The sequence below is a fragment of the Microtus oregoni genome, unplaced genomic scaffold (assembly GCF_018167655.1).
Source record: "Microtus oregoni isolate MIOR12 unplaced genomic scaffold, Mior012 000038F_ref0000394, whole genome shotgun sequence".
NCBI classification, from domain to species: Eukaryota; Metazoa; Chordata; class Mammalia; order Rodentia; family Cricetidae; genus Microtus; species Microtus oregoni.
Window position 1 is genome coordinate 2,179,221 of NW_024543097.1, and position 11,940 is coordinate 2,191,160.

Here is an 11,940-nt window from a genome sequence, read left to right on the forward strand (position 1 = left end):
TGTAAGGTAACACAGCAGCTCAGTAATAACTCCTAGATTATTGTGTAACCAAGTTTTCTCGACATTAATATCTCTTATCTTTTTTTTTTCTTGTCTCCCATAAATATTTTTACACTACGGTATGGAGGCCAAATTTTTACTACATATTTAAAATCACAAATTTTACTATTAGTAAATTCCAGGCATTTAGAATCAATATTGAAAACATGTAAGTATACATTAGTACCAAAATGAGCTTAGAAATCCTGAAATGAAGCTGGGTGTGGCGGTGCACGCCTTTGATTCAAGCACTTGGGAGGCAGAGGCAGGTGGAGTTCTGTGAGTTCAAGGCCAGCCTGGGCTACAGAGTAAGTTCTAGGACAGCTAGGGCTACACAGAGAAACCCTGTCTTGAAAATCAAAATAACAACAAAGAAAAAAACCAGAGTGTCCACATAGACAGTGCTCTTTTCCTCACCATTAAGACTCCGGCGTAAGATGATAAGATCACTGCTTCGCGCTCTTTTCGGTTTGGATACAAGGGTCTGCCGTGAAGTGGCGCTTTCCTAAGGGGAAATATGGATAGAGAAGGTTGGGGTGTGCATGTGTGTATGGAGGACAGAGGCCAGCTTCGGGTGATTCCCCTGGACCCATCCACCTTGGTTTCTGAGTCAGGGTCTCTCCCTGGACCTGGGCTCACCATGTAGGCGAGGCTGCCAACAGACACCAGGGAGCCACATCTTTGCCTCTTTAGGGCTGTGATTATAACTTTATGCCAGCATGCCCGGCATTTTATGTCGGTGCTGGGGATCGAATTGCGCAGTAAGGCTGACTGAGCCATCTGTCTTCCAGGCTCCTATTGTTCTTTTTGATAGCTGCCAAGGTGATACTAATCCGTAGGTAACCAGCCATGGTTGTGGATTATCCACTTTTAAAGTAGGATTAGTATGATTGATTTTCTGTTGATCTCCCAACAAAGTGATGAATTTTTCATTTTTGTCTGTTTTTTACTAAAGCTGTCACAAATGCGGACTGCCCCACGGGGGCCGATTATGGCTTTGCTAGCAGGAGTCCACCCTGCTTCTCATCGTCTGCTTGGGGGAACCTGCCTTACTTTACTGTAAGCTTACCTTTAGGAAGGCTGGGATACCCCTAGATTCTGGGAACGGGTCTGGCCAGTGTGTTCTATGTGCAGACAAATCAGGAAAAGAGACTGGAGGTGGAATCTGGTAGCAGTAGGTGAGGTTTAAAAAAAAAAAAAAAACAGAAACGCATTGTGTGTATGTGCGTGTGTGTGTGTATGTGTGTGTGTGTGAGAGAGAGAGAGAGAGAGAGAGAGAGAGAGAGACAGAGAGAGAGAGACAGAGACAGAGACAGAGACAGAGAGAAAGCTTAGAAGACAATTTGAGGGAATTTGCTCTCTTTCCATCATGTAAGGCCCAGTTATTGAACTCCGATAGTCAATTTATTGGCAAATCCTTTGCCCCTGAAATTTAAATCACTGTGCCTAACAGCCCAGTTCACAAACTTTGAAGATATACAGGCACTCAAACTTGCCTCCCCGACCTTCTCTCCTCTTGATTTCTCATCTCCTCTTTGCTCCTCTGTTAAGGTTGTTCAAACTGGATTTTCTGCTTATTACAGTCAGTTCTTAACTGTGACCTTGAGCCAGGACCGCAGAATAGAACTGGTCTCTGGACTTTGGGATGAGCTATCTGATCACAGACCCTTAGTTCCCTGTTCTGACCAGTTGAATGTGTCTGCTGAATCACTGCACTTAAGGAAAAGGCTGATAAGCTCGGGGAGGAAATGATCGCACAGACTCAAGTACTTAGCTGCTTCCACGCTCCAGAAACCGTGTAAGATGGTCCTTGGGAAGCAATTTCAGGCTCTGCCTACAGAACTAACCATTGAGACTCATAGCTCCTATATAATACAGTGAAGTCATGCTTCTCACAGATAATACAGTGAAGTCACGCTTCTCAGAGAAAGCTTCCCATGCAAGATTATTTTTTTAAACTTGATGGAAACCAATGATAAGAAATACAGACTAGGTGAGCACATCTACCATGTCCTCAAACTGCCCATGGAGTGTGTCTTCAGGCTTCTGGCTGGAGGAGAAGTTTGCCCTGTGTTTCTACATCAGAGAGCCTCATAACAAAACACCGGGTAGGGCTGGACCTTCCTCCATCACATTGTAAAAGGGAAACCCGCCAGGGCTGGGGAGACGGCTCAGTAGGTAAAGAGCTTGTCTTGTACAAGCATGGGCCCTGAGTTTGGAGCCTTTCCTCATCATTCATGTAAAACTCTGAGCAGGTTGACACAGCCTGAATCCTAATGCTGGGGGATGGAGATGGGGCCAGGCGCTCTCTGGAGCTTGCTGGCTAGCTAGGCTTTCCTGTGGTGAGCTCCAGATTCAGTGGGAGACAGATGCTCCTTCAAAACCTAAGATGAAGAGAGACTGAGAAAGACACTGACATTGACCTCTGAGCTCTGCATACACCCACATCCATGCACAGGAAGGTGTGTCCATACCTACCTCCTTACCCACACTAAATAAACAGATAGATTAAAAAGAAAAACATCAAACGCATTTCAACTTACACTTTCTCCCACTGGAGCCAAGTTAAGTCTTCTGAGGGATCTACCCATTGACAAGCAACACTGACGGCCAGGTCATAGTGGGCCTGGAAGCAGGAAACAGAGAGCGGACGGTGTGGGTTCAGATTTTGGCAAAGCGCTTCCCTGGACAATGGCCTCACTAAGCCCCAGCCTCTGTCATGTTCCACTTAGGGAAGATCCTTATTTATAAACAGCCTGATGTTCAGTTAGGGATATTCCAGGACCCAGACATTTACTTTATCTGCCACTAAGCAGTTACATGCTGTGTGTGGTCCAGAAAAGAGAGAACCCTCAACTGGCAGTTGGGGAATGTGGCCTCGCACCGGGCTTGCCAAGGGCTCAGGAATATTCCTGGGTGAGGCACTGATGAGGCTGGGCCTCCCTCTCCTTAGGGCTTAAAAAGGCAAAAGGAGAGAGTGGAGAAAGAAAGCCATAGAGAACATTTGGTAGTCCTGTTTGGTGTTAGACCTGTACTCCCAGGGGACAGAGGAGGTGTGGGACCCTGGAGGAAGGCACTGTGGTGCTCAGCTGTGGAGACAGAAACAATCCTGACTGACTTTCACTGAGGAGGCAGTCTCAGGGCTAGAGCCTTTAGGAAAGGGGGTTTATACAAATGGAGAAGTTCACTCCAGGGGGGCACAGCATGGGCAATGGGCCAGACTGAGAGATAGGTGGAGAGCCTCACACCTGGTACAGAACTGAGGGTCAATTTTTGCACTGACTCTCATCACAGCAAAGACCTTTCTGTAGGTCATCTGTCAGCTCTTACTTAATAAGCGTGTTTACCGCTTAGTGCCAACATTTCCTTTCCATCACCATAGCCAGGAAGGTAAAGGCTGGTCGGGGATTGGTTAAGGTTCTAAACATCTCTAAATAATGTAGTGATGCCCTCAGGGACCTGAGTTAAGTAAAATGTCAACCTAAATAATAAATCAGGGGTTTGGACCACGGTCACCTGGTGACACTTCATCAGGAGCTTGATGTTTGGACCAGTTACATGGTCGTGCTCATTAGAAATAGAAGCACTCGGCCCTACCCTGACCTCCAGAATCAAAATAGCTCTGTAATAAAGCCTCATTAAAGTTTGAGAAGTTCTGCTCTGACCTCTTTAATGCCCTGTGTGGTATGTGCACACAAAGAGGCAGGCTTAACTACAAACCCTGGCTTTACACAGAGGGAAACTGAGGAAAAGAGACTCATCCCTCTCAGCACAAGGATAGATCATGGGCGGGGGGGGGGGGGTGGTAAACTGAGTTTACTGATTTCTTTTGGATTAAATCTCTCTGTAGTTTCTTCTCTAATTTCTGCGTCATGAGCCAGCAGAACGTAACATGAGCCTGAACTCAGTAAGAATAACGAAAAGGATTCTAGGGTCATGTATCACTTTGCCTTACTGTGCTGATGCAAACGATAGTAAGTGATTAGAGTTGAGGACTACCCTATTGCTAGTTCTGACAAGGTCTTTAACACCGTGAGTCAACGTTTTATCTTGCAGTCATTGGTTTAAATTTTTTCCCGCCTAGGTTGATTTTCATGTTCTCTTTTTGCTTTCTATTTGGAGGGTTAAAATGATCATAGGGACAACCTTAGGGTGAGGAAAGCTCAGGGAAGAGGGCCGGGTGCCCACGTGCATGCGCGCGTGTGTGAGTGCGCATGCGCATGCTTGCGCACGTCCGTGCGTGCGCATGCGTTAAGTTACACAGGCATTTGATCCCTGTTCTGGCCCCTTATTACATACAGAACGCAATGGGAGTTGCACCAGCAGGACACTTTACCATCTCATCTAGAAAGGTGAGTTGGCCTCTTCCTTTTGGATCAAATTCATTTTCCCGAAGTCTGATGCCAATATACTCTCCCCTTGAAAGCAAGAGAGCAGCATTGAGCTTTGGGGAATGATACGGGGTTCCGTCTTCAGAAAGAGACTTTCTTCCCAGTCCCTCCCCCACCCTGATAAAAATGCAGCAGAACTCATTGTTGGTCTAGGAGCTGTAACATTCAGTCTTGGCTTGGGGAGTGATCTCCAAAGGCTGCAGGTTTAAAACACCTGATGACAATGAACTTAAATCACATTTATCTTGATACTAAACTCATCGTTGGAAAGCAGGAAGGATGCAAAATGTCAACATATAGAAAAGATTTTTTTTTTTTTTTTTTGTAAGAGGAGGGCTAAGCTCCCCGTATAAAAGATTTCCTGCTGGGCATTATAGTCCATGCCTTTAATCCAAGCAGGAGACAGAAGCAGATGCATCTCCTGTGGGTGTTTATACTCTAAGAAGAGGAGGCTCTAACATAACAGAATATATTTCTGTAATATTTCCCACAGAATGCACCAGCATTTTACATTATACCTGGAGTTAGCATGGTCAGCAAGGAAATTATCTATCTATCTATCATCTGTTTGAGACAGATGATACAGTCATGGCTGTTCTGGAACTCTGTAGATCAAACCAGCCTTGAACTCACAGAGATTGAGCTGTCTCCTCCTCCCATAGTGCTGGGATTGAAGGTGTGCGCCTCTACACCTGCCAGAGTCACCATGCTTAACTACTGTTTGTGTTTTTTTGTTATAATGGCTCCAAACGCGTATGTGTAAACATGAGTGAATTCCATACATGTTTATCTGGCATTTTTTAAAGATTTAGTAGAAGACAGTCATCTTTATAAGCAGACAATGGACATTTGATGGAATCTATTATATGGTCTTCGATGAGAAAAAAATACTAGGATTGTGGCAACAAAACATACAAAATAAAATATGACCTCTTCTTGTTGTATGATCGGTGATTTTTCACCAACATTTTTGAAATACCAAGTTAAAGAAAAACTGAGTGGGATGGGGGAAATTTATGGGAAACTTGATCTTTTCTTTATTAGCCAAGAAAGTTTAGAAGTCAATTTGTTAAGCGTGGCAATAGAAGCTGCAGAGGCTCTGTTTCAATGCCAGGGCCCCAGGGCACATCTAGGCATCTGTATCTTTTGCTAGTAAGTGCTGCCCTTTTCCGTGGTGCATACTGTCCCCCGAGGCTGTGGGGAGCTTGCACATGCACGCTGCTGCAGAAGCATTTGCTCAAGAGATTCTGCATCCTGCCCTGCACCGCATATGCCTGCATGGCAGAGACAGAAACCAGAACGTCTGCTGGCTTTCTCCCGCAGAGCAGCGAGATCCCTCCTTAGCTTCCCGCGCACCCGCCAGTCCCCAGGCCATCTATCTGGGCGATACTCACAGCAGCCTCTTCACCTCCCGCTTTACACGACTCTTTTCCATGGCGGAAGGCCAGGTCTGAGCGGATAGCTTGCACTCCACCTGATAGCCTTTAGGAAGAGCAATTTCTGCAAGCCTAGAAACTACAGCAGCAAATCAGAGAGAATATGAATTAGGAACGCTGTTGCTACAAATACCAGTCATGGAGTCCGAGGCTGTGGAAGGGATCCAAGAGCATTCAGAATTCTGAACTCCCATCCAGCAAGTTCCAACTCAGAAAGGGACCTGGAGGCTAGCCCTGGATCTTGTGCCCATCTGACAGCTTATTCCTTTCACATTTTAATTACAGAAAATTATTAAGTAACTTAATTTTGTGTGTACATACGAGTGCAGGTGCCCATTGCCGAGGCACAAGTGTGGAGGTCGAGGACAAGTCTCGGAAGCTGGCTCTCTCATGATGTCACCCAAGAATGGAACTCAGGTCCTTAGACCTGACTTTAAGTATTTGGCTTAAGTGTGTTTTAAGTATTTTGATCTTCTGAGCCGTCCAGCCTGCCCTCTTTCAAGCTTTTCTCACACTCACTGTGTGCTCACCCTCACACTAATCGCACTAATATTGGAAAACAGGGATGGTTCATGCAGCAGTTGACCAGGCTCTTTGGGCAGAACCACTCATACAGGCTGACTTGTGGTCTGATATTGTGGAAGTGTCCTGTGTACGGTTGACACCGTGAGTCCCAGTGTGTTTGACAGCCCGCCCATGACGGAACTGCCCATGACTTCCCAGAGCTGTCACGGACTGTCACTTGACAGTCCACACAATAGTGGCAAATGTGTCTTCAGTGCTCACCTTGACTTTGAACTAGAAATCAAAGAGAAGGTAATGGAATCAAAGGGGCTCTGAAATCACACATACGCACACTCACACACACATACACACACACACACACAATTGTGAAAAAAATCATTACTATTGAATGAGGAAACTCAGCAACATATGACTAGGAATCAAACCTACCAACATCATTTGTGTTAATTTAAAAAGATTTTAATCACATTGTGATGGCTAATTTGATGACTGAATCACTATTATTAGCTATTTTGTTGCATGCTATGCTGCCCTGGGTGGTGGTGACACATGCGTTTAATCCCAGTACTCGGGAGGCAGAGGCAGGCAGACCTCTGCGTTCAAGGCCAGTCTGGTCTACAGAACTAGTTCCAGGACAGCCATGGCAACCTTTGTCTTAAGAAAAAAAAACAAAAAACAAAAACAAAGAAACAAAAGCAAAACAAACAAACAACAACAAAACGTTATTCTGGATTTTTTTTTGTAAAATTGCTTTCTGGGTGAGATAAACATTTAATTTGATGAACTTTAAAGTAAAGTATATTTCCTTCCAGATGTGAGTGGCCCTACCTAACTGGTTAAAAGCCTTGAATGAACAGGGATTAACCTCTTCTAGCAAGAAGGCAATCTGTCAGCAGACAGCTTAGATTCTAACTGCAACTCTTTCTCGTGTCTCCAGACTCTGCTGGTCTCCTTGATCAAATTCAGACTGACCAAGCCTCTACAATCATGGGAACCAGTTTCTCTAAAACCAGTCTTTCTCCCTCTCTCAGCAATTTTGTGGTAGTTCAGTCGCTGGTTTTAGTACAGACTGCACCTATTCTCTCTCTCCCTCCCTCTCTCCCTCCTCCTCTCCCTCCTCCTCTCTCTCCTTGTTTTGTTTCTCTGGAGAAGATGTAACAAAAATGTGGACAGACTATTTAAATTGTACATGTGATTTACAATCCGTGCGTTAAAGGTAATTGAAAAGAAGGCGTGTTCTTCCTGCCTGTGCTTCTCCTGCAGCCTGTGAGAGGGAGCCAGTGGGGGTGGAGAGGTGGAGGAGCACTGCATGGAGGATGGGTGCATTCCAAAGACACTGCAGTTGCTCTGATCTGGAGAGAGTAGGAGAGAATGCTGCAAGTTAGGAGGCCTCATGGCCTAGGGGAAGAAAAGCCCTGGCCAAGGGAAGCCAGGCACTGGGATGTGGCATCCTCTTTGCAACTGGTTGATATGACCATGGGCAAGCTGCTCGGTGCTCTGGTGTTACAAAAGACAAAAAGCAAAACGAACAACAACAGGTCTAGTTCACTTCTTGCCAGACCTCACCCTGACATTCTATCATTCCATGAAGGCCGAAATGTGCTAAAATTCTTTTAATTTAATAATTTATAAAAGCATAAGTTCATAGGATGTTGTCTTATTTCATTAATAGAAAGTGGGCTCAATTTCTTGGCATGAAGTGGGCTCAATACCGTGGCAGAAGACAGGATCATTAGCTTTGAAGCCTGAATAATGAAAGTCTTAGCACTAACTTTAACCAATTTTCTTTCTTTATTTCTTCCTTCCTTCCTTTCTTTTTTGTTTTTTGAAACATGGTTTCTCTGTGTAACAGTCATGGATGTCCTGGAACTCACTCTGTAGACCAGGCTGGCCTCCAACTCACTGAGATCCACCTGCCTCTGCCTCCTGTGTGCTGGGATTAAAGGCGTGCACCACCATCACCCAGCAATCAATTCTTTCTTACAGCTCTGAGCAGGCCCTTTGATTTTCACACTTAAGAATTACAAATTTGTATCTTTTGATTGGTGCCACAGCCTTCTCTTAACACCCCATCCCAACATGGCATAATCCCTGAAGGTATATCATATATATATAATATTTTAAATAATAAGAATACTAGTGCTTACCACCTCTAGATCATAAGGCAGGGGGTCAGGACCTTGAAAGACCAACTCTCTGTGTCATGTTATGCAAAATAACTTTTTTCTTTTCATTTCTTCATATGTAAAACAACCATTGAATGTGTGCTGAGGTTGGGCTAACTGGAGAGGATCGGTTCCTTTGTCGGCTTCTCCCGGATGAGAGAGAGCCATTTGCATAGGCTTGAATTCAGTTAGACTTGAATTTTGCCTGTCACTCTATTCTGTCTATAGAGCTCCAAAGGAATCAAGACCACTAGCTGGAAACACACAAGAGGGACCCTGCTAAGACGTCGGCTGCCTCACGCTCTAACTCTTACAGACATCAAGTCCACCCCCACCCTTCCCCAAATCACAGCCCTAGAGTTTTAGGAGTCCTGGGCCCTTGGAATATCGGAACATTCTAAGCTGACCCCCTCTCCACAGTCCCGTTTTAGTGTCTACTACGCTATGCTGGCTGCAGGCTCTTACCAGTCCCCAAAATGTCTCACCAACTGGAGCTGACGCAGCGCTTGCTTGCTTCTGCTCTTTCTGGTACCCGCAGGCAGGCTTGGGCATTGGAAGGCTTGAGCTGCTGCTCAAAGTCTTCCTAAACGCAGATGCTTCTGCCTGGTTGCTAGGAAACTGTGCCTGGATGAAAATAGTTTTATAAACATCCTCGTGTCTCCTCCCACGCACATAGTGGAGAGGTCGTATATTTGAGACCAACTGTGGCCCTGGCCTTCAGTTGTTCACGTATCTTTTCACGTGGGTAGGCATAGGTGCACTAGCTGAATAATTAATCAGAAAGCAGAGACGAGGAGGCCACTCCCCCCCCTTTTCATCTTCTCTCTCCTCTCTCTCTTTCCTTCTTTCTTCTTTTCTAAGACAGCATTTGGCTACGATGGAGGAGTCAGCGGACCAGCAAGGATTGCTGGAGAAGCCAGTGGAACTCCAGCTCCTCCATACAGAGTATCCCAAGCAATTTCTTGGGGCGATTCTACCGAATGACTATGAACACAGAGCAGTGAAAAACCAGGGGAGCCACCACCTGGGGACACACTGTCATGTGCTGGTTGGTTTTAGGCCAACTTGACACCAAATAGAGTCATTTGGAAAGAAAGAACCTTAGATGAAGGGTTGCCTTCTTCAGATGGCCTGAAGGCAAGTGTGTAAGGGCATTTTCTTGATTAATGATTGATTTAGGAAGACCCAGCCCCCTGTGGGTGGTGCCGCCCCTGGTCAAGTGGTTCTGGGTTGTATTAGTAAGTAGGTTGAGCAAGTCTTGAGGGGAAGCCAGTAGGGAACATCCCTCCATGGTTTCTGCTTCAGTTCCTGCCTCCAGGTTCCAGCCTTGAGCTCTGCCCCTGGCTTCCTTCCATAACGGACTCTAATTTGCAAGGTATAATAAACTCTTTCCTCTGCAGGTTGGTGATCAGTGTTTGATGACAGTAACAGAAAATCAAAGTAGGACTTGTTCATCTGAACTAGGACATAGTGCACTACGGCTCTCCTGGTGAGTGTGGTCCCCCTGCTTACACACTTGTTCATCTAAACTAGGACATAGTGCACCATGGCTCTCCTGTTGAGTGGTCCCCCTGCTTACACACTCTCCTCCTCTAACCCTCGTTTCCTTGTCGAAAGCTTGTAGAAAATTTCTCTTTGTTCTCCTGATAACACCTAAATGTCTAGTTGGGTATTCTACCCCGGGATTGGGGACATGCTACCAACACCCATTCCTTTGTGTTTATGGTACTGAGAAGGAAACCTGTTCATTCTAGGTAAACACTGTACCCGTGAGCATTATAGCCTCAGCCTACAGACGCTTCTATTAATTGTCACTTTCCTCTTTCTTGGTTATGCAGGGGAGTAAAACATCTTCCCTCATGAATAGCACAGTTCCTGGCTGTGGGCTTCCTGATAACAGACTGAGAAATGATGATAAGAGAAAGGCTGGTATACAGCTAGTATGTTTTATACGACACAAGAGACTTCATGTTGAAATGAAGACCCGAAGAAACTGTATTTCTATGTAGAGTTTTGGAAGAGTGGGCAGAGATTCCATGATCGTGCAGTGATTCACTGGTAGACGTAAACCAAGCCTGCTTGCCCTGGTGCTTCTCTGCTCCTGTGTCACTGGCTCTCCTCCGGATCCGAGAGGCACCTCTCACCTGTGAAGTCAGGCTCTACTTCCAGCAAGGATTGGCTGCTCTTGCTTGCTTTGGGGAGAAGGCAACAGTGACCATCCTGTTGCTATTGCTTCCTCAAATGCCCATGTGCCAGGGTCCTCATTTCCCTGAAGAGTCCCATGTCACATTAAAGCTTACAGTAAAAAAATTGTTTGTTTTCTTATTTTTGTTTTATGAGAGGGGCGTAGGATTGGTACAGAATAGATAACCTCTCTTACAACTGTATGGTTGTGTTTTAAGCATTTGAATATGGTGTGCATGTGATAGGGCACCACACACCCATGTGTTCATGCCCTCAGCATATAGCAAACCATTATATATGAATGGAACATTTTTTCACGAAAGGATATAATTTTATAAACTTCTCTGTGGACTGAAAAGACCAAACATTCCAGGGTAATAAGGAGAAATAAGCCTGCTCTAGGATTTAGACATGTCTGGGCACATCAGGACCAGTCTGGAGGATTAGAGACTGTTGGAGCATCCAGTTTCTATTTGCATCAGTGATTCCGGACTTGGCTGTGTGTTCCACCTGAGGGACTTTAAAAACTCCTAGAACCATTACTTTTGAATCCCTGAGGGTGAGATCAAGTCATCATATTTCTTAAATTTCCCCAAGTGCTCTGATGTACAAAGAAGGTTGACAATCGTGGATGCATGTGGGGGACTGGGGACATCCAGGGGTAGGGACTTCATCACTACACAACTGCACAATCCTTCAGCTGGGAGACTGGGGACATCCAGGGGTAGGGACTTCATCACTACACAACTGCACTGTCCTTCAGCTGGGAGACTGGGGAGCATCCAGGAGTAGGGACTTCATCACTACACAACTGCACTACCCTTCAGCTGGGAGACTGAGGAGCATCTAGAGGTAGGGACTTCATCACTACACAACTGCACTATCCTTCAGCTGGGAGACTGGCGACATCCAGGGGTAGGGACTTCATCACTACACAACTGCACTGTTCTTAAGCTGGGAAAGTGCTCTTCATTTCCTAAAAGAGATGATGAATGATGGGAGACAAGGCTGTCACTGAAACATCTTAGAAGTGACCCCTTCCCCATGTTTAAAAAATTAAAATATAATTATATCATTTCTTCTCTTCCTACTCCTTCCATGCCTCCTCCCTCATGATTTAATGCCCCCTTTCTTTGTTTTGCACGCGCACACACACACACACACACACACACGCGCGCGCTCTGTTTAGTGTTACTTGTA

At 45.4% G+C, this 11,940-nt stretch overlaps 1 protein-coding gene and 1 long non-coding RNA gene across 5 annotated transcripts in view; one reads left to right on the top strand and one right to left on the bottom strand.

The window, feature by feature from the left end:
• Positions 1–9,171, bottom strand: part of CUNH2orf80 (chromosome unknown C2orf80 homolog) — a 28,221-nt gene extending 19,050 nt beyond the window's left edge. For 2 of the 3 annotated variants that reach the window (XM_041631905.1, XM_041631904.1), the window contains exons 1-5: positions 9,042–9,171; positions 5,825–5,945; positions 4,376–4,457; positions 2,583–2,665; positions 457–544 (exon numbers count right to left, since the gene is read on the bottom strand). In XM_041631905.1, coding sequence (XP_041487839.1) covers positions 457–544; positions 2,583–2,665; positions 4,376–4,457; positions 5,825–5,945; positions 9,042–9,108 — 441 coding nt within the window. In that variant the 5' untranslated portion in view covers positions 9,109–9,171. Of the gene's footprint in view, positions 1–456; positions 545–2,582; positions 2,666–4,375; positions 4,458–5,824; positions 5,946–9,021 lie in introns of all 3 variants that reach the window. The other variant, XM_041631906.1, reaches the window with a different exon arrangement.
• Positions 4,282–10,850, top strand: LOC121433479. Of its 2 annotated transcripts, none has more exons than XR_005972320.1 (3): positions 4,282–4,391; positions 9,957–10,045; positions 10,311–10,850. It is a non-coding gene; the product is annotated as an uncharacterized LOC121433479 (long non-coding RNA). The 2 variants fall into 2 exon arrangements; XR_005972321.1 differs by having other exon boundaries at positions 10,395–10,850.
• The last annotated feature ends 1,090 nt before the right edge of the window (positions 10,851–11,940 follow it).